The sequence below is a fragment of the Pholcus phalangioides genome, unplaced genomic scaffold, assembly GCF_987345545.1.
Source record: "Pholcus phalangioides strain wild (caught in Gottingen) unplaced genomic scaffold, Ppha-v1.0 ptg000013l_1, whole genome shotgun sequence".
In the NCBI taxonomy this organism is placed as follows: domain Eukaryota; kingdom Metazoa; phylum Arthropoda; class Arachnida; order Araneae; family Pholcidae; genus Pholcus; species Pholcus phalangioides.
The window spans coordinates 22,709,533-22,731,363 of record NW_028301606.1 but is presented as its reverse complement, the minus strand read 5'-3'; the positions used below and the strand labels follow the sequence as shown (position 1 = coordinate 22,731,363).

Here is a 21,831-nt window from a genome sequence, read left to right as displayed (position 1 = left end):
ATTGACATCTTGAATTGAAGGATTTACGTGTAGTTTTCGGGACACCCATCTAAACACAGCCCGGACACGGCGCGGGGACTAATGCCCTCCATATAATGCAGTAGGGCCCCCCAGTCTGGAATATTTATCTCGGGGATCCCCAGCCCCTTGTCATTCTTCATTCCTTTGTGAGGGTCATGTGGGGACCACTCAGTTGCCTCAGTTGAATAGGGGCTTCTACATAGAAATCTGGCACAATGATTCATGACAATAATTATGTATATTCCTTTTCCAATTGCCCTGGAGCTATGATGCTTTTGAGACGGTAGTAGGGACCCTTTTTTTGGATAAATATCCAAAAATTTGTTTGAGTTCCGTAGGAAGCTTCAATATCAAGGGTTTTATAGCTATCAAGGGTTCCGCAAGAAACTTTACGTTTGGAAACCTCTGATCTAAGGCCACTGAAGTCATTTACTATGCATAATAGACCTAAAAATAGTCAGTCAATTAGAATAAAAAAAAAAAAAAAATAGAAACAATGTTTTTCGTCCAAAAAAACTGAAGGGAAGTTACACGAGCCATCGCCATCAGATTTCATTGTTTGTACGGTGAAATCTTTATTGTCAACAGCTCATAATCAGAAATCTCTACATTGAGTAAATAAATCTTTCCGTATCCATACAGACACGATGAATATTCTACTACGGCGCTCAAATGTCCAGTGACTTTTGTTCCATTTTTGATGCGTATTTGAAGAACCATTTTTTTAAATCATTCAGAAATGGAAATTTTGATGACGATAAAAAAACTCCACGTGTCACCAATAACAATGAAAGTTATCAGAGAGAGAGAGAGAGAGGAGAGAGAACAACAAATAACAGAAGAGGGAAAAAAACAATCGCAAAAAAAGAAAACCAAGAAAGACACAATGGAAAATATTCAAAACAACTACGATTTATTCGATAGCATAAAAGACGAAAACCCCTCCACAATAGAATAAAAAATTCAACCGATTGGAAAAGGATGTACAAATGGCATTTATTCGGGAAGAAATGAGCCAGTTATTTAGAAGAAAAGTACCGTGTCATTAATAAAATCGAAAATTTTGAATGTTCGAAATACAGATTAAGATCAATGATCAGCATGGTCATTATATGAAAAAATTTGGGACTTTTTCTATCGGACGTTGTAATGGGATGGCTGCTATAACGTGTGGTTGCTAAAACGGGCGTCGACTGTATAATGGGAGACCGTTATATCGAATGTTTGAGAAAAAAATTTGGTCCTTAAGACGATTCGTATTTGGACGGAATAAAAATTATGTAATTCATTTTGTTGTAATGTAAGGAGTTGCAATGAAAATGTATCAAGTTAGAAAATAATAAAATAAATAATATATAATTAATTATGTGCAGGCACACTTTATGTACGAAATTCTCCAAATCAATGGTCAAAAACAAACACAATTTTTTCGATCGAAAAACACGGATTTCTTTCATTTCTTTTCAAAAAAAGACGCGAGACAGAGATGACTTTATATTGGATTGAATGGTCTTCATAGGTTGCTATATTGGATGAAAACATAGTATGGATAGGAAAAAATAAGCTTATCGTACCGCTCGTTATAACGGATCGGTCGCAATCAGTATTATCCGAAAACATAATTTTGAAGAGTAATTTCACTCCCCTCCAAAATTTAAAGGGATATTTTTGTAAAACGAGGGGTATTTTTTTTTATCAGTGAGAAATAACTCTATTAAGAAGAGTTACCTAAAGTTTGAAGGAGTATTTTCACTACTCCTCAATAAAATTTAGAGGAGTGAAATTGAATTTTGATGCTTTATCTACGTTTTTTTGCTTTATATAACTATGTATATCGCACATCAAAATTAAATTTTGAGGAAAAGAAGTTTTTTCGATTTTCATTATCCTTCGAATTTTTTGTTGATCCACCTCTGGTCCACTACGATTTATTTATTACTTGGCAATGCAGTATAATTGGCTGTATTTCGTTTTTATCAATGAAAAATGATAGACCTAATCAAAAATCACCTTTCGAGTTTTACATACCAGTGCTGGGAAGAGAATGTGTTTATAAATCACTATATAACTAATAATACTGAATGTTATCATGCTCCATCCGAAATAACAATTTGATGTTCTACTACACCGATGTAAGCAGCAAAAAATTTCGAAAAACACGTTTATTCCAAGAAAATATATGGTTCTATTTATATGATCGCGTTCAGACCATTTCATATCAGAAGAAAAAGCTGAAAAACTGAATCCTTATAAACTATCACTTTCAATTGTTCATCAATAGACGGAGAAACGATTACAATAGCAAAACACACTTTAAAATTGCAACTTTGCATTTTGATAAGAGAAAAGTTACATTCATCTTAAGATAACTGAAACGAGCTGGAAGAAAAAGCTCATTTATATACATACAGTTATATACAGCAAAAGGAAAAAATATGTAAAAAAAAAAATTGAAGGAAAAAGTGGTTTTTTCGCTTTTCATCATCATCTTTGGAATCTTTTATCAACCACTTGAAAAAGAAGTCACCTTATATCTACTATCTATGACTACCCTTACGGGGCTCTTTTTTTTTCCTGTCACGTGATGTGATAACCACGAACGGAACATAATACAAATTTTATTTTTATTATTATTGAGTTGTTCGCAGCAAAATAATCTCGTTTTTTTTCCGAGTTTTTTCCTTTTTCTCCCCTGAGAGCCTTCAAGTCTCACACATATTAGACTAGAAGATCTTAGACAATTTTAATATTAAAACAAGCGCTTTATAGCCTTTAAATGTTTTTCTAGGAGTATTCATGTCCCGTTTTCAAATTTAAAGTCGGCCACTAGTTATAACTATTTCCTTCATTTCTTTGTAATTGTCGTCTATAATTTACGACAATGATGTCTCTGCTACCAGTGGTCAAGTCTAGGTTGATAAATTCTTCAACAAGTCAAAATTCCGAATACAGGAGACACACCTACAAGGATAAAACGAAAACCAGCTCGGAAAATGAAATGTAAGTCTGTAGGTCAATTTATTTTCATGAGTGTCATCACTTTCATTTTCTAGTTAATGTCGATGCCGGTTCGAAGAATTCTTCTTACTAGGCGTATTTGGGAAGCTTATTTGTTGCTTTCATAGAAAGGGTTCAACCTTTTGGGAAGTGCAGGCCGTTTCATTTGTTTGAAAAAGTGTCGTGGGCTGCTCAAGTGATCTGTAAATGTGAAACGGGTCATTTAAGTCACCTGGAAATGCGCCGCGGGTCACTTAAATGAACTGGGGATATGCCAGGGATCATATATTTTAGAAAATTTCGATATTAAAAAGAAGTGTTTTATAGACTTTAAATGTTTTTTACACGTATTTAATTTAAAGTCGGTTAATAATTTAATAATAGTCGGTTAGTAACCCGTTTTTAATTTAAAGTCGGTCACTCTAGCTATAACTTTCTCTACTTCTTCGCAATTGCCATCTCTAATTTACGGTAATGATGTCTCTGCAACCAGTGGTCAAGTCTAGGTTGATAAAGTGCTCAACAAGTCAGAATTTCGAATACAGGAGACACACCTACAAAGGATAAAACAAAAACCCAGCTCGGAATATGAAATGTAAGTTTGTAGGTCAATTTATTTTTCTTGAGTGTTTTCACTTTCATTTTCGAGTTAATGTCGATGTCGGTTCGAAAAATTCTTCTTATTGGGCGTATTTGGAAAGCAAATTTGTAGCTTTTATTAACCTATCGGGAAGTGCGGGCCAGTTCACTGATTTTAACACGTGTCGCGGACCACTAGTGACCTGCTTGTGTTCCGCGGGTCATATAAATCATCTGTAAATTCTCATCGCGGACTTCTGAAAATGAATCGCAGCTTTTTAAGTGATCTGAAAATGTGCCGCGGGTCATTTAAATGATATGAGAACGTGCCGCGGTTGACTAAGTCAGTGATGAGCGGGCTAAGCTTTTGGGAGTGGGCTAAGAACAGAAGAAAAAAAAATTCGGGGGTTAATATAATCTATATCTACTCGTATATATATAAAATTGATTTTCTCTCTGTCTGTGCATGTGTGGTTCCTGGACCTCAACAACGATTTTCGGAATGTTTACTTTGGCTACCGTGGTTCCCTAACAATGCGTTTCAGATATACATATGCCTTCACAATTGTTTGTCACTTCTTTAATTCTGCCAGTATTATGTATAATAGTTTATTCCTTTATAATGGCTTGCCATTTTTCCATCCCTCCAGTAATTGAAGAAAATCTGCACAGCGCCGGGTATTTATAATTAGTTTATTGTAAAATTGAACGAGGACTCAAAATACGCTATACTATTAGTATTTTAAAATTCGCGGCAGGAGGATAGAATATCTAAACGGGACGTAGTTTGCCCATCACTAACTTTAGTGATCTGCGAATGTCTCGCGGGTCATTACAGTCTTTAATGTTTTATAGTCTTTAAATGCTTTTTTTAGGAGAATATTCACATGTCCCGTTTATAATTTAAAGTCGGCCACTAGTAATAACTATTTCCTTTACTTCTTTGTGATTGTCGTCTATATTTTACGATAATGATGTGTCTCTGCTACCAGTGGCCAAGTCTAGGTTGATAAAGTCTCCAACAACTCAAAATTCTGAATACAGGAGACACACCTTACAAGGATAAAACGAAAATGTAAGTCTGTAGGTCAATTTATTTTCATGAGTGTTATCACTTTCATTTTCGAGTTGATGTCGACGCCAGTTGGAAAATCTTTCTTTCTGGGCGTATTGGGAAAGCTTATTTGTAGCTTTTATAGTGAGGGTACTCAACCTTTTGGGAAGTAAGGGCCACTTCAATAGTTAAAAAACGTGGCACGGTTCATTTAAGTGATATGGAAATGTGACGCCGGCTGCTTAAGTGAACTGGGTGAACTTATGTGGAGTGGGTAATGTGAAGCGGGTCACCTGTGTAATTCGTCGCAGGCTTCTGAAAGTGAATCACGGCTTCTTAAGTGGTCTGTAAACGTGCTTCAGACCACTTAAGTGATTTGTAAATGCACAGCGTATCACTTAATTGAAGCGAGATTGTGCCGCAGATGACTTAAGTGATTTTGTAAATGTGCCGCGGGCTGCTTCAATGACCTGGGAATGTGTCGCGAGTCTTGAGTGATCTCGGAATGTGCCGTTGCAGACTCGAGTCAGTGATGGGCAAACGTTTTTAGGAGGGGGACCAAGAAAAAAAGGGGAAAAATTTAGCGGGTTAATATATAATTTATTATAAAACTAAATAAGGACTCATAATATACTATATTATTTTAAAATCTGAGGCGGGCCGAATAGACCATCTAAGCATGCCGCATCTGGCTCGCGGGCAGTAGTTTTCCTATCACTAACTTAAGTGATCTAGTGATCTAGGGAATTTGTGATCTGGTAATAAGTGATCTGGTAATATGCAGCGGGTTATATTGTTTTTTTAATGTTTTGTAGTCGATCACTAGTTATACCAATTTCCTTTACTTCTTAATTGTTATCTATAACTTACGATAATGATGTCTCTACAATCAGTGGTCAAGTCTAGGTTGATAAAGTATTCAAAAAAACAGAATTTTGAATGCAGGAGACACATCTTTTTTACAAGGATAAAACAAATACCCAGCTCGTAAAGTAAAATGTAAGGCCAATTTATTTTCATGAGCTTTTAACTTAAATTTTCGAGTTCATGTTGCCGGTTCGAAGAATTTTTCGTACTGCGCGTATTTGGAAAGCTTATTTGTAACTTTATAGTTTCTTCGTTGTTTCCAAATTCTGATGATGGCGATTTCCGGGATTGGAAAGTAAAATTGTTCGGAAAAAATTGGCATATTTTCAAATAATATATGCCATTCGTCGAGTTATTTGATTGTATAATATTTTTTAGCTACGCCATTTCGGTTTCATTTTTCACGAATTATATCATATATATTATATATATATATATATTCCGATATTCCGATTCTAGATGAAGATTTACTTTAAAATTAGTTCTGGAAATCGATTAAATTGGTGAATCAAAAAAAAACAAAAAAAAACTGTAATCGATTAATCGACTGATTTAAGCCGGATTAGCCCTAAAATTTTTGGTATCTGTAGTTTGATGAGATGAGTAAAAATCATCTTATCCTAACTGAATACAAATACTTTTAATGAAATAATATAATAATAATTTTAAAATAACAACAAATACTCTCTTTTAATGAAAATATTAATTTTATTGACCAGATTATACCAGAATAAAATTTTTACCTCCATCCCAGCATGTCAAAAGACGGATTACGGACGGGCCTAGATAGACCTATGAAGAAAAAAAAAGAAGACTGTGTATTATGGTAGTCAGTCGTGAGTGCATGTAAGTGTTGTGTGTGAAAAAAAGAGGATTTTGGACAAAATCGGAATTCATGGTCAAGGAATAAAATTTTGAGAAAGTCAGAATTAAATAATTTAAAATTTTGCCCATAAAAACTGCAGGAAAAATGCCACCAAGCCTATAGAGACAATAAAAATGAAACTGTTAGCAATCAACATAAAGTACGTCTAGCTCAAGTTTCCACCGTCATTCGGGGGAAATAGGGGAAAAACACCAGCCGAAGCTTTTTTTTTTTTTTCAAACCGAGCACAACTCAGGTCTATTGCCATAGGCAATAGTTGTGCCGGAAGTGTAAGCGCGTTTACCTAACAGTCTGAGTGCGTATCTAGTGTTGTGTATGATTTTTCAGTGCTGCCATCTATATCTCAGAAGTGAAGTGAGTGATGTGTAGTGGCTGAATATTTGTACTGTTTGTAGGACTGTTGCTCTCTGTGGCGAGACTTTTTAACGGGGAGATCGGCTTGCATTTGCGCCTCGAAGTTGGGAACCACAGAAAACCAACTTCAGCCGACCACCACTGTGGTGACGGTGGGGCTCGAACCCGGGTCCCCGCGATGCGAGTCCGTCACTATGACCACTCGACCACCACAGCGGCACCAGCCGAAGCTATACCACAAAAACCCCCAAGTTTTTAAATTAAGAGTAATAAAAAAGAATTATTTTAAGGCAGGAAAAACGCTATTCTATGGCGTCATTACGTTAACATCAAAGTATCATCGTATTGGCTGATGAGAAAAGTTCAACAGGATTGGCTGAGAAGTTAATCGATAGAAGCGGAGATTATGTCATCAAAATTTTGCAAGAAATCTTTAGGAGTTAAGAAATTACACTTAAATTAATTTTATTGATCAAGTGAATTAACTGAACTAAAATTTTTAACTGTGATCAACAATTGATCGATTAATCGAATCAGCCCTATTTAACGCTTAGAGTGCTCCCATAATCCACAGATGGTGAGCATAATACCTGCTCAATCACCCTAGGTGAATTTTTTTTATTTTTAAGGGACAAAGCATTTATCAGCTCGCAATCGAAAAAAAAATAGGTAGCAATTTCTAGAAGGTTTATAGTGATTTCCAATGTGGCAGTTATAGTGCAGATCAGAAAAATTTTAAAAACCGCTTAAAGGGTTAATATTTTATACGCCGGCTTTTCTCAGGCATGTGGTTGAAAACAAATACATGACCTGTCATAATGTTTACGTGCGCCGGGCAGGTCGAGCAACAGATTTTTCCAGCACTGGCTTGGATATGCTGTGTATATGGTTTCTGATTCATCTTTACCGTTAGGAATCATAACCCATCAATGCTATCATAAGTCCATCATTTTAGAAGACATCACTTGAGTTTCTGTCTCCGTCGAATTTCACGAGAAACGGGCAGACATATTTAGAAAACCCAAATCCATATTTAGACGGATCCAAATTTAATGTCGGAAATGTCGAAACATTTCCATTGAAAATAATCGCACCAAATCATTAAAAAAAAGGAAAAAGAAAAGACAGATGTGCATTATCATCATTATGTCATCTTGGATGATATTTTTTGAGTCAGCAAACGACCCCCAGAGGCTTGGAACATGTTCAAGAAAGTCTGTGGCTACGAAACATTCAGAACGAGTTGGTTGTAGAGATGGCGCATCTCTGAGAAAAATAGGTGCTTGTCAAGAGAATCGAAACATTAAAATAGATATGACGTAGGGAATCGTCACACACATTGAATGTAAATGGAATGTCCCAAGAGATATACATTCTTAGTAACATTTAAAAATAATGATATATATATATATATACTGTGTATGTTGTTAGAGGGGGGGTCTCATACTTTTTAACATTTTCATGTCGCGAAGAACTATGCTCTAGTAGAAATATTGAAAATATTGTTCAACCCAAAAGAGTTAAAATAGTGTTCTTCAACTGCTGGTCAATTTCGGTCATTCAAGAGGCCCACGGCACCTTTACGTATGTATCATTTTAATAACATGTGGTGCTGTTCCAGATCAATTAGGTGGCCCGAGACACGTTTTCATGTCAATGAAGCGGCCCGCATTATCTTAGAGTATAGATTCCCAAATTTTTCGTTCCATCGCCCCCCCCCCCCCCATTCAAGCTATTCCATACAATCCTATAGTAAGCCCCGAGCTTCTAATGCTCCCGGACCTTTCCATCCCCCCCCCCCCAAGGGGGTTATATTGCCCACTTTGGGAAATACTGTCCTAGAGGTTGAACAACCTTAGTACAATGTTCTTCAACGTTTTTTGCGACTGTGAACCGGTGAAAAATGGCTGAAAAATTTCATGGACCGGTGAAAATGAGAGAAATAGTTTGCAAAAAAGCCGAAAATAAATGAATGGGGGGAAATAGCATTTACGGACAGCCAATAAATGAATGAGGGGGCAATAATTTCATTCCGCGAAACATTTCGATCAATTCATATTGCCACTACGTAATTTTAGACTTGATTGAATATTATGCTGTCTATATATTGGCTTTTATTTATGCCTTAGTCTTAAGTAGGTCTGCAAATTATTTCTCCTATTTATGTGTGTGTGTGTGTGTGAATTTTTTTTCCGATTCTGAAATTAGTTATCAATTTTTTGTCTCTAAAATTATTTATGAATTTTTTTTCTTTTCATTTCTCAAATTATTTATGTTTGTGTGTGAATTTTTTTTCCGTTCTGAAATTATTTATGAATTTTTTTCCGGTTCTCAAATTATTTCTGCTGTTTATGTATTTTTTTTGATGGTCCAAAATTTATTTTTCTCTGTCTCATGTTCATGTTTCTCTTCTTTTTACCTCACCAGAAGTTATTTTGCCCCTTATTTATTTATTTATTGGCTGCCCGCAAATTATTTCTCCTATATTCATTCATTTTTTTCCGGTTCAAAAACTATTTCTCCCATTCTCCCGGTCCATGAAATTTTTCAACCATTTTTCACCGGTCCGCATTTGGAAAAAACGTTGAAGAACATTGTACCATAGTTAAGGTTGTTCAACCTTTAGGAAAATGCAGGCCATTTCATTGACTTGAAAACTTGTCTTGGGTCACTAAATTAAGTGATCAAGAACAGCGCCGAATGTTATTCAAGTGATACGCAAAGGTGCTGTGGGGCCTTTTGAATGATCTGTAAATGTGCCGCAGGCTATTGGAACTACGATGTAGATCACTCAAGTGATTTATAAATGTGCCGGGGGGTTACTTAAGTGCTCTAAACTGCACCATAAGTCATGCAAATGAAGTGGAAATCTCGAGTAATCTGGATCCGCCGCATGTAACTTAAGTGAGCCGTAACGGTGCCACGGCCGCTTGAATGATCTGGAAATGTGCCGCGGGCCACTTAAGTGCTTCGTAACTGTACTACACTCAGGTGATGTGGTCACCCAAGTGATCTGCCAATGTGTTGGGGCAACTTAAGTGATGTGGAACTGCACTGCGGGTCAGTTAAGCGAAAATTTTCCACATCTGGAAATGTGTCGGGAGGGGGGGCACTTGATTGATATGTAAAAGTTCCGCGGGCGATTTAGGTGATCTGGGAATATGCCACGGGTCAATAAAATGATGTGGAACTGTACCGCGGGCCATTTTAGTGATCTGGGAATGTGCCGCTTGGTTAATTCTTACAAAATTAGATTTGAAATCACGGGCCACATCAGATGACTCTGAGGGTTACATTTGGCCCGCGAGTCATGGGTTGAGCATTCATATTACCGGAGCATAGTTTCTGAGGACTTTTGGAAACATTAAGATGTATGAGACCTCCATTAAGATTCCATTTTAAAAATCTCTCGTATGTATTCAAATATAGAAAATCTGATTAAGCTGAAAGTGTTTGGAAATGAGCCAAAACCTCACAAAACATTCAGAACATGAAAACACATTACATACTTGAGGAAAAGGTTCAGAGAACTCTACTAAATACTTTATAACGGGGTACAATAAAAAAATAAAAGTACGCAGCAGCAGCGGAGAGAGAAAACGATTATTTTTATTACCATCTACGACATTAAATAGTTGTTTCGTAACTTAAAAAAAATAATAATCGGGAAATAATGATAATAATCGGAAAAGTAATAAAAAAGACGTATTAAAATTTTTTACTCCAGATTTATAAAGTGAATTACTTTTTAATGACCAGTTTTCGCAACCGCTGACGGTTGAGCGGAAAAAATAACACTTACTTATTATTATATTTTATCATAGAGATCGGAAAATTCGTAAAAATATTAATAATACAAAAAGTGAATTAGTAATATTTATATTTAAATATTATTTGATTAGAATTTTCTCTTCTTTTTATAGAAACGGTGAAGTTAGTAAAATAAATAAATAAATAAAGCCGTTTAAAATATTGAGAATGTGATTTTTTTGGGTATACGTGGGATGTTTCCAGGCTTTTCTGTAAGTCGGAATTGGATTGAAAGATAGAGATAATTATTGTAAATAATTTGAATAATGGATAAGCATGAATATATATTTTTTAAATTATTAAAATGCATTTTTAGAGGTATTAATTAGTGGCTAAGACTGAAATGAAATTGAAAAAAAAATTGATCAGCTTTTTCTCTATCAATAAATATAATTATTAGTGATATGAACTGAGATATGAACAATTTTCATTTACAAGATATAAAATTATGAGGCATGAAAATTTTCAGGAAAAAAAACGTGAAAATTTTTAGTAAGACGTGAAATTTTTTTTGTATAAGGTATGAAAATGTTTTAGTTCATAAGATATGAAAACTTTTAGTTCATTGGACATGAAAAAGTTTTTATAAAATATGACAATGTTTCTGTTATAAGGAAAAAAAATTTCAGTCTATGAGTTATTAAAATGTTTTCATATATATATATATATAAATTTTCAAAGTTTGTTAGATATGAAAATTTCACGTTTTTGGGATGTGTGGAAATTTTCAGTTTGTAAGATATGAAAAAATTAAGTTAAATTAACGTTTGAAATTGAAAGATATGAAAACTTTCAGTTGTAAAAATTTTCAGTTTGTAAGACATGAACAATTTTTTGTAAGGTATAAAAATTTTTTCAGCAAAAAAATAAAAAAAAATTGTTCAACTATAAAGTAGAAAAAAATTGCATTTTATTGGATATGAAAATTCTATAAGACATGAACAAAATTTTATAAGCTATGAAAATGTTTCAGTTATAAGGTAGAAAAATGTTCAGTTTGTAAGATATGAAAATTGTCGCTACGCTTTGTAAAATAAAAACAATTTCTTATAAGGTATGAAAACGCTTCAGTAATAAGGTATAAAAACGTCCTTAGTTATAAGAAAAAAGTATTCAGTTATAAGAAAAAAGTATTCAGTTATAAGAAAAAAAAATTATTCAATTATAAGAACATTTTCTTTCAGTTATAAAAAAAAAGTTTTCAGTTATTAGATAACGATTTTAGTTAAAAGATTAGGAAAATAACCCGTCGACTTCTCTTATATTCTATTTTATTTTGTTATTGAAACTTCGAGTTCGATGTTCCGTCGCAAAAAAATAAAATTTTTTGCACAAGTTAAAAGTAGACTCAAAACTCTGTTTGGGCCTTCAAACTCCCCAAGACGGCATGAAATCAGTATAAAAATTATTTTTATACTTTCCCATATTGATTTTTCCCATTCCCCCCCCCCCCTTTTAGACTATTTACAGTGAATATTAGGATTAGAGATAACGTGATAAAGAAAACTTCTCACAGTAATCTATTTTTTTTTCGGAAGCTTTGACCTCGTGAATGACCGACGGTCATCAGCTGTTTTTCTCATCTTAGATGGTCAAAGTTTGAAAAAAATCGCGCGAGCAGCAATGATTTTCGCTTCTCTAACATAAAAATAAATCGATTCATATATAAAATTATTTATCAAAACATCGGAACAGACGGAAAATGTATAAAAAGACTAAAAATAAATCGATTCATGTATAACCTTATTCATCAAAACATCGGAAAATATACAAAAGTATAAAATTTTCTTCTATGTTCGAGAGTGTCTACGTTTGGATTTTTTATTTTGTGTACTTGTAAAAATAAAAATCCATAAAATGATAGATAATTTTTCTTATAATTATTTCATAACCACATAATATTTTATATAATCACATTGGAGGTTATTTTCCGTTTACAACTAAAATAAATTTAGAGAAAAAATAAGAATTTAGAAAGAAATATATCAATATTTGTATGAAAGAGAGAAAACTAATTCCAGTGATCAGGAATTTTTTAAGAAAATTCTGGAACTAATGAAATAATTAGAAAAAGTTTCAATTTTTATGACAGGAAAATTTCAGACATAACATAAGCACAAATTTCAGTTACGAGATGTAAACAATTTCCACTTATAAGATATGAACAAATTTCTGTTATGAGATACAAACAAACTTCTGTTATATGTGATACAATATTCAAATTTCGGTTATAAGTTATGAAAAATTTTCCGTTATATGTGATACAATATTCAAATTTCGGTTATAAGTTATGAAAAATTTTCCGTTCTATAAGATATGAACAATTTTCATTTATAAGATTTGAACAATTTTCATTTATAAGATTTGAACAATTTTCATTTATAAGATTTGAACAATGATCAGTTATAAGATTTGAACAATGATCAGTTATAAGATATGAATAACTTTCGTAATATAAGACATGAATAACTTTCGTAATATAAGACATGAGTAACTTTCACAATAAGACATGAGTAACTTTCACAATAAGACATGACTAACTTTCGTAATATAAGACATGAGTAACTTTCGTAATATAAGACATGAGTAACTTTCACAATAAGACATGAACAATATTCAGTTATAAGATATGAACAATATTCAGTTTTAAGATATGAACAATATTTAGTTTTAAGATATGAACAATATTCAGTTTTAAGATATGAATAATTTTCACTTATATGGTCAAATCTGATCACAAGACAAGAAAATTTCTCACTTTGCAAGAAACTTTTGTTCATCATTAATAGCGTTTATCTTTGTATTAGATGTTCATAATTCCTATTTAAGTAAAATGTTTGTTGAGTGAAAGTTTAATTAAAGGCTATAACACAGGAAAATTGAAGTTATAAGATAATAACAAATATCACAGTTACCAGTTATGAAAATTTTTCAGTTATAAGATGTGAAAATTTTTTCAGTTATAAGATGTGAACATTTTTTCAGTTATAAGATGTGAAAAATTTTTCAGTTATAACATGTGAACAATTTTCAGTTATAAGATATGAACAATTTTCAGTTTTAAGATATGAATGATTTTCAGTTATAAATATAAACAAGTTTGGTTACAAGACATGAAAATTTCCCACTTTGTAAGAAACTTTTTTTATTCATTGATAACATTCATCCTCATAATAGATGTTCATAATTCCTATTTAACTAAACTGTTTGTTCAGTAAACGTACATTGGTCAGAAAACATCCTTGATCACTATAAGGAATGAATTTTCAGGAATTTTTGTGGTCAGCTTGGTAGTTTTCAAGCTTCAGATTTTTATCATCCCGAAAAAGTCTCATTTAAATATGATAATCATCCAATACAAATATAAATAAATATACGCCCACCATAATAAAAAAGTTAGGTATCTTGATATATAAGATAAGAAGCCAGTGAGTTTCACTTCACGTGTTCAGAAAAGATATTTTCGATATAAGAGAGGCACTTTCTTATCGGTATCTTTTTTTACCCTGAGAAAAACAATGACGTATAAATAATAAGAACCGAAAACAGTGCTGTAGAAAAAAACGTAAAATAATAAATAAAAATGGTGATGCAATATTTCATTTTAATCTTTTGCGCAATTCGAGGTTATTTTTTGAGAAGATATCAAGGCGGAATCAAATCGCTCTTCAGTCGACAAAAAAAACCTCCTGAATCTCGAGCTCCAATGGAGTCAAAGCGGAGATAACATACAAAACATAAGATAGGAAGCACGGAGAAGAACCTTTGGTTTATGCAACAATGTTTCGATACACGATACAGAACACATCAACTTTATGTGGAGATATACAACATTTATTTATACAACAACAACCGAATATGATTTAACGGGGTCTAAGGTCGGCATTACACTACAAACGTTTTAGAAACGTTCTTTTATAAAACTTGAATGCAACCAATAAGTGAATCGGTTACATTTGCTCCAATGTAACCGACGCTTATTGGTAGCATTTTTCGTTTCATGGAAGAACTATTCTAAAGCTTTTATGGTCTAATTCCAGCCTATAAGGAAAAAAAAAAAGAATTTAGGGTTTTGATGCGGCTTAGACCGGAATTACACTATAAAAGTTTTATAAATTTTTTTTTACAGAACTTGAAAAAAACAAACAACAACCAATTATATCAGTTACATTCGAGCAAATGCAACCAATAACCTTATTGGTTAATAGGAATTGGATGACCTTATTGGTTTTAAAGTTTTACCAAAGAGCTTTTACAAATCTTTTTTAGTGTAAGGCCGGCATTACACTATAAAAGTTTTGTAGAAGCTCTTTGATAAAACTTGAAAAATTCAACCAATAATCGTCTCGGTTACGTTTGCTCAAATGTAACCGAGACGCTTATTGGTTGCATTTTTGAAATTTTATAAAAGAAATTTTATCAGACTTTTATAGTGTAATCCCAGCCTAATCCCAGCATGATATAAAAATGTTCGATTAGTCAAGTGATGGGTAAACTACGGCCAGCTCAGAGGTTCTATCCAGCCTACTGTGGATTTGAAAACAATAGTATAGAAATTTTAGATTTCAATATTTTTGAAAAAAAAAAAAACCATTCGAAAAAGGGTAGGGGGGGGGGTTTCTTTTTTTCGCACATAAAAAATATAGTTGTGAAAATTTGAATAAAAAATTGTTTTAAAAAACTTTTACATGTGTAAAAACATGGAGCACATATCGTCCCCTTTGTGCCAGAACATGAATGTGCAAATTTCAGAAACTTGGAAACTGACGTTCGAATATTTACCCTACCTGTGTCACTCGATGCATGTCATTTGCCTAAAATGTTGAGTAACATGTTTTTCAAGAGGGGATGCATTTTAGCGTTTCTGGAAAAACTTAGATAGCAAAATAAGTAATTCATCCAGCTGATAAACTCAAAAAGTGAAAAGTTGCTCATTTATCTCTTTGGCATAAGGTGGACGATATGCAATAAATATGCGTTTAGTTACTAAAATATATGCACTTACTCATTTTTTCACAGCTATAGAGGATAAACCATTCAAGGTAAACAACACTCTTCTCACTTCACATCTAAGCACAAAAATTCCAGTAATGAATCAATGTCCGAATATGTCCGGCCCGCCAAAATTTTTTCGTTTTGTTTTTTGCCCTGCTAAAACAGTTTGCCCATTACTGGATTTGTCTAAGAATATACGTATGTTGTTTAAATTTAGGCACATAAATTATGGTCACCCTTAGCAAATTAATGCTTCACTTGCCCATGTGGAAATCAGGTCCTGATTGTAAGAACTCTTATTTTTGACCTAATTTATTTTTAAATTTGAATGAAATTCATCTAGCAAAATTATATGTTCATTTCTAATCTTCAACATATGATAATTGAATGAATAAACAAAATAATAATAATTTTAGAATTATTGAAAAAAAAACAATTTCATAATTGATGAAAGACTATAATTAATGAAAAAACAGTTACAGAATTACTGAAAGAGTATCATAATTGCAGTACTATTGATAGAAATACTTACAGAATCATTGAGAGTAATTTCAGAATTATTAAGAGTAATTTCAGAATTATTAAGAGTAATTTCAGAATTATTAAGAGTAATTTCAGAATTATTAAGAGTAATTTCAGAATTATTAAGAGTAATTTCAGAATTATTAAGAGTAATTTCAGAATTATTAAGAGTAATTTCAGAATTATTAAGAGTAATTTCAGAATTATTAAGAGTAATTTTCAAAATTGTTAAGAGTAAAAATTCATGAGAAAAATTTTTGAGAGAGCAATTTCATAGCTAATGAAAATTTAAAATTAATGAGAATTTATTAATGGGAAAATTCCAGATTTAAAAAAAGAAATACAATTATTAAAAATAATTAATTACCGAATTTTAAAAGAATTGAATTAATTAATTAAAATAATTACTTAACGAAAGAAAGTTATTTGTGAAAATAATTAAAAATTTAAATTTAATGAAAGAAGTGAATTGAGAGTAAATAAATTGTCCAATATAATTTGCGGAACCCTTGTATTAACCGAGGATACTGTGACATTACTTGATGGCACGCGGGATGGAATGTTTAATTTGACTCGAAATGTGTGTGAAAGGTTGTTAAGTTTTATTTTGGGTTAATAAAAGAATTTAAAATTTCATTCACAGGTGGTACTGTATAACGAAAAACTCGACACAAGCATGACAATGAAATGCAACACAAACAGTGAATAATTTTATGTAACACAAATTGTCGTAAACGTTATTTATGCACTGTTCCTGTTGCATTTTATGCACTGTCGAGTTTTTTTGTTTCGCAGTGCCACCTGTAAGTAAAATTCGAACCTCTTTTTTTAATTAATCAAAAGTAAAATTCCAGACCATGGTAAGTATTTCAGCACAAACCGCACCTTTTTATGTCAATTGGTTGATTTGGCAATTCTTAATTTTTAAAATGAGTTCAGGACTTTTCGTCCACCCTGTATTTTAAGTAAGAAATATTTTTTTTTTGCAGTTGAGAATATATTGAAATTAAGAAAAAAAAGTAATATATATTGTAAACAGAAAAGCATTTGCTCGTGTAAGCAACAGCTATCATTTCACAAAGAAGTTGTTATTGCAGTTATCTTTTCTTAGATGTATTAGGCCATAAAAAGTATTTTTGTCCGGATTTCTAGAAATCCACCGACAAGGTCAGCATTTTGTAATTCATTTACGGTGATATAAATTATTATGGGATTTCTCTTGATGTATCTTCTAATATTTTTTTCATTCTACACCTCACTGTCGCCATGGGTTTTATAGTCGTAAACAATTGAGGAGCTTAGATGGCTCTCTTTTTTAGCCGCAATATATCAAGGAAATAGATGTTTTCTGGATATTATACCGAGGTGAACTCAGAAAGAAAAGTCACCTGGTCTCCGCCGGGAGTAGAATTCAGGCTCTCTTGCAAACCGGGCAAGAATGTTACCAACTACACCACTGGGAGGGCAGGGTGGTATTTCCAGTGGTGTCAATGGTAGCATGCTTGACCGGTTGGCAAAAAGAGACCTGGGATTGATTCCCGGCAAAGCCAAGAGGACCTTTTTTTTTTTCGAGTTCACCTCGGCGTTGAAATCCAGAAAATATCTGTTTCGTTGAATTGAGGAGCTTATTTTCAAAAGGGAACATTTACTTTTTTTCCGAAATGCACTTTTAAAGAGTTTATGAATCTTTGGGATACTCTCTGTTAGACTATGCAACCGGGATTATTTAAACGGAAATAATTTTCGTGGAAATTGCAATGTAAAGTTTGTCGTTTTTATCAAAAGGGAACATTCCACCTTTTTCATACACTTCTGTATTTTTCATCTCTCGGTAATGGGTACCCATAGACTGTCAGTTAATGGATAATCAGATACATTGAGACCCGTCGATGAAATTCAAAATTACACCATTTATAATTACAATTGACACCTCCCTGCGTCCGTCAGTGGCGGTGTCCGTTATGGGAGGTTCCACTGTAGAATGATCGTGTTTCTTATGTTACTGACGGGAGGGCAGTAATGGTACTTTCCTGGGCTAGTTAAAACCTTCTGGAATCAACAAGTGATGTAGAAATTTCGAATTTTTTCAGATTTGACCAGCTCAAATTTTAATCAGAGGGTAATATTTTCACTAATTTTCTTTCACAACGGAATATTTCCAAAATTCAAATGTGTGTACTATTTAAATATTCTTCTACCATGGGCTATTTTCTACTTTTATAGAGCAAACGTATTCGCTAAAAGGATACGTTTACGGAATCATAATACGTGATTCCAGATTCATAGTATGTTAATCCAGAATATTTATAAGAGAATCCACAATCATATAATAAGTGATGAAATAATACATTTAAAAAAATTGTGATTTTCTACTGTAAATTTAGCAAAAGTGGAACTGTTCCCTTTTGAAAATAAGATCTTCAATAATTCTGAATATAATAAGCCATTGAATAATCTCCTTTAAATCTCGTTAGGCGATACCACCGGTTCATCGATGATCGAGGTAACAATATATGCTAATGTAATTTTTTTTGTCCTATTTCCTTATGTATTAGAATACGATAAAGACTATCGACGTTCCTAATCTCGATATCAGATATGCAGAACAATAGAGCGGAATCGAACTAAAAATGGAATTGAATAAATTTATGTTTGAAAAAAAACTGATGGTTTTTTGACTTGATTTTGGAACTGAACTATATTTAATTGCGTGTTATATTTAATTCAAAATCTACCATGTAATTGATGAATTCTACAGTTAATACCAACATGTATCCAGTACAGTGATACCTCGGTTAACGGAGATAATACGCTCCAGAATCATACATTAACCGAAACACGATTTCCCATAGGTTCCTATGGGAAATCGTTTAATTCGTCCCGGAAAATGTTTAAAATTTGCAGATAAAGCCAAAAATAGTTTTAAAACAATACTCTAGAAATTTGACAATAATGTAGGAAAGCGGTTCTCAACCTTTATATGCTCGGAAACCATTCTTGGTATATACCTTCTGTGGTGGGACTCCGTGGGCCTCTTTTTTATCTATTTATTTAAAAAATTACTCGGGGCAGCTCTCACCAGACCCGGTGCGAAAATAATAATGGTGCCCTTTCGCCCCAACTTAATATATTCAGTGAGAGAGAAGATTCAAAAATTCAGAATGAATGAAAGTCATGAAAATTCAGAATGAATGAAAGTCATGAAAATTCAGAATGAATGAAAGTCATGAAAATTCAGAATGAATGAAAGTCATGAAAATTCAGAATGAATGAAAGTCATGAAAATTCAGAATGAATGAGACAAATAATTTCAGAATTGGTAAAATGCCAGAATAAATCGAACAAATAATTTTAAAATTGGTGAAATACCAGAACAAACTAAACAAATAATTCAAGAATTATTTCTTTTCGGATGAAAATCCAGAATTATTTCTTTCTAGATAAAAATTCAAAATTTGAGAATGGATGAAAATGCAAAATTCGAGAATGGATGAAAATTCAGAATTTATGAATGAAATAATTTCAGATTATATGAAAGAAATAATTTCAGATTATATGAAAGAAATAATTTCAGATTATATGAAAGAAATAATTTATGATTATATGAAAGAAATAATTTATGATTATATGAAAGAAATAATTTCAGATTATATGAAAGAAATAATTTCAGATTATATGAAAGAAATAATTTCAGATTATATGAAAGAAATAATTTCAGATTATATGAAAGAAATAATTTCAGATTATATGAAAGAAATAATTTCAGATTATATGAAAGAAATAATTTCAGATTATATGAAAGAAATAATTTCAGATTATATGAAAGAAATAATTTATGATTATATGAAAGAAATAATTTCAAATTATATGAACGAAATAATTTCAGAATTGATAAAAAAAAAATTATTTTGAACTACGGGCTCTCCAAAACGCAGGGCCTAGTGAACCCGCATCTGTCGCACAGCCTTAAGGACGGCTCTGAAAATTTACTGATTTATTTCATTTTCCTCGGGTGGTGGATGAAAGCCACTGATTTGGGCAACAATAGACACGGCGAATTTATATTACTTTTAATGAAAAAAGAGAGGGATCCATTTGTTATCGATATTTCTGTATTTCTGAAAAATCTGCCCGTTTTATTATCTTATACGATGCTTGTATGCTATCTAATCCCATACGAGGGGGGACATGAATGGGATTTTATCAGTGTCCTTCAACGAAATAAAAAGAACAAGAAAAATCCATCGTTTCAGTGGATTCAGATATATGTGAAATGTCCCGTCACAGAAAAAGAAAAACAAAAGAAAAATCTGTCAACTAATAAAAAATAAGAGAAAAACATATTTTTTTCACATCTCTTATGTAAAGAAGAATGGACACGCACGAAAAAACCCGAGAAATGAGAATCAAAAGAGAATGAAATGGAATTTGTTTTCTTACATGTCTGTCCGAATGACCGCAAGGCCACAAAATAAAAGATGAAACAGCTGACGGAATGAATTCCTCGCCAAATTCTCGCCAATAAAGTTATTTCCTCCTGGGCCTTTTCCTTTGGTCTGGCGACTATTACGGATAAAAAGAAAACCAAAAAAAAAACGCGAAAGTTGGGGGTAAGACAGTGGCGGCGGATGGATTTTCCCACGACGGGTCACGCAGACACAGACACAGCATCAGCCAGCGAAGTAACAATTACAGTAGCCGCCGGTGGTTATTCATAAAAAAAAATATATATATCAGCTGTGTGGCGCAACAACAATAGGCTCCGGGATGTTGCACCGCCGGCCGCGTCTCCTCGACCATGTGTTGTCGCGTGTCCCATCATCCATAATAACATTCACGAGTTTATCGAGATCAAAATTCATTTAAAGATTCATTCCAATTTTTTATTTCGATTGTTTCCAACTGGTAAAAAGAGCAACACCAAGAGGTAAGTCAGTCAGTCAACATGAATTCATGTTTATTTATTTAAGTTTTTGATTGAACGTGATCGCTCGAGTAAATAGTGATCATGTTGGAAAATGTGAATGATCTGAAGCCTATATAATGTTGTTACTGATTATGTAAACAAATTATTTCTTAAGTTTTTTCATGTGATATGTTTATGCAGCATCTCTCTTTGTTTATTTAAATTCAATTTGAATAAAAACTATTAGTATGATTATATGGTGTTTGGAATTTTTATCAATTTTGAATCAATCTAGTCTTTATTTAGATTGATCTAGATTCTAGTCTTATTATAATTTATTTTGCTTTGATGTCTGGATATATATATACGTGTGATAAAATTTTATGTGGAAATCATGTTTTTTTGAAATTTTTGTTAATTTTGCTTTGTTGATGTAATCAAAGAAACCGATTGTGTTTCTAATTTTTGATTTTCGATATCTTATTCAATCCCTCCAACATAAGTAATTCCATGTTTTCAACTGTAATATTCACCGAGATATTTGAATTCAAAAGTCGGAGAAATTTAAAATGTAGAAAACACCGGAACCGTATAAAAGTTTTGAGTTTTTGTTTCGTGACACGCTGTATTTGCATTCTCAAACGTGGTACAGAGTGATTTTGGAACACATTTTTATCATTTTTTAAAATGAAACCTTAATTCTACGGTTGATGAGACAAAGACCGCATTAGCACTTACAGGATACCCTGTATATTTATCAAAAGCTAACACAAAAGCTTGCTCCTGACTTAAAATATACAATTGGAAAATTGGGATCAGTTGTGAAAACGAATTATTAAC

General features: G+C 32.6%; 1 protein-coding gene across 3 annotated transcripts in view; it reads left to right on the top strand.

Annotated features, from left to right (window-relative positions):
* LOC149078785 (uncharacterized) overlaps positions 1-21,831 on the top strand; it is a 114,134-nt gene that overhangs the window by 40,052 nt on the left and 52,251 nt on the right. The window contains exon 1 of one of the 3 annotated variants that reach the window (XM_089240893.1): positions 2,733-3,021. The exons of 1 other annotated variant lie outside the window; for it this stretch is intronic. In XM_089240893.1, coding sequence (XP_089097019.1) covers positions 2,903-3,021 — 119 coding nt within the window. In that variant the 5' untranslated portion in view covers positions 2,733-2,902. Of the gene's footprint in view, positions 1-2,732; positions 3,022-20,665; positions 21,013-21,831 lie in introns of those variants that run through there. One more of the 3 variants, XM_089240896.1, reaches the window with a different exon arrangement.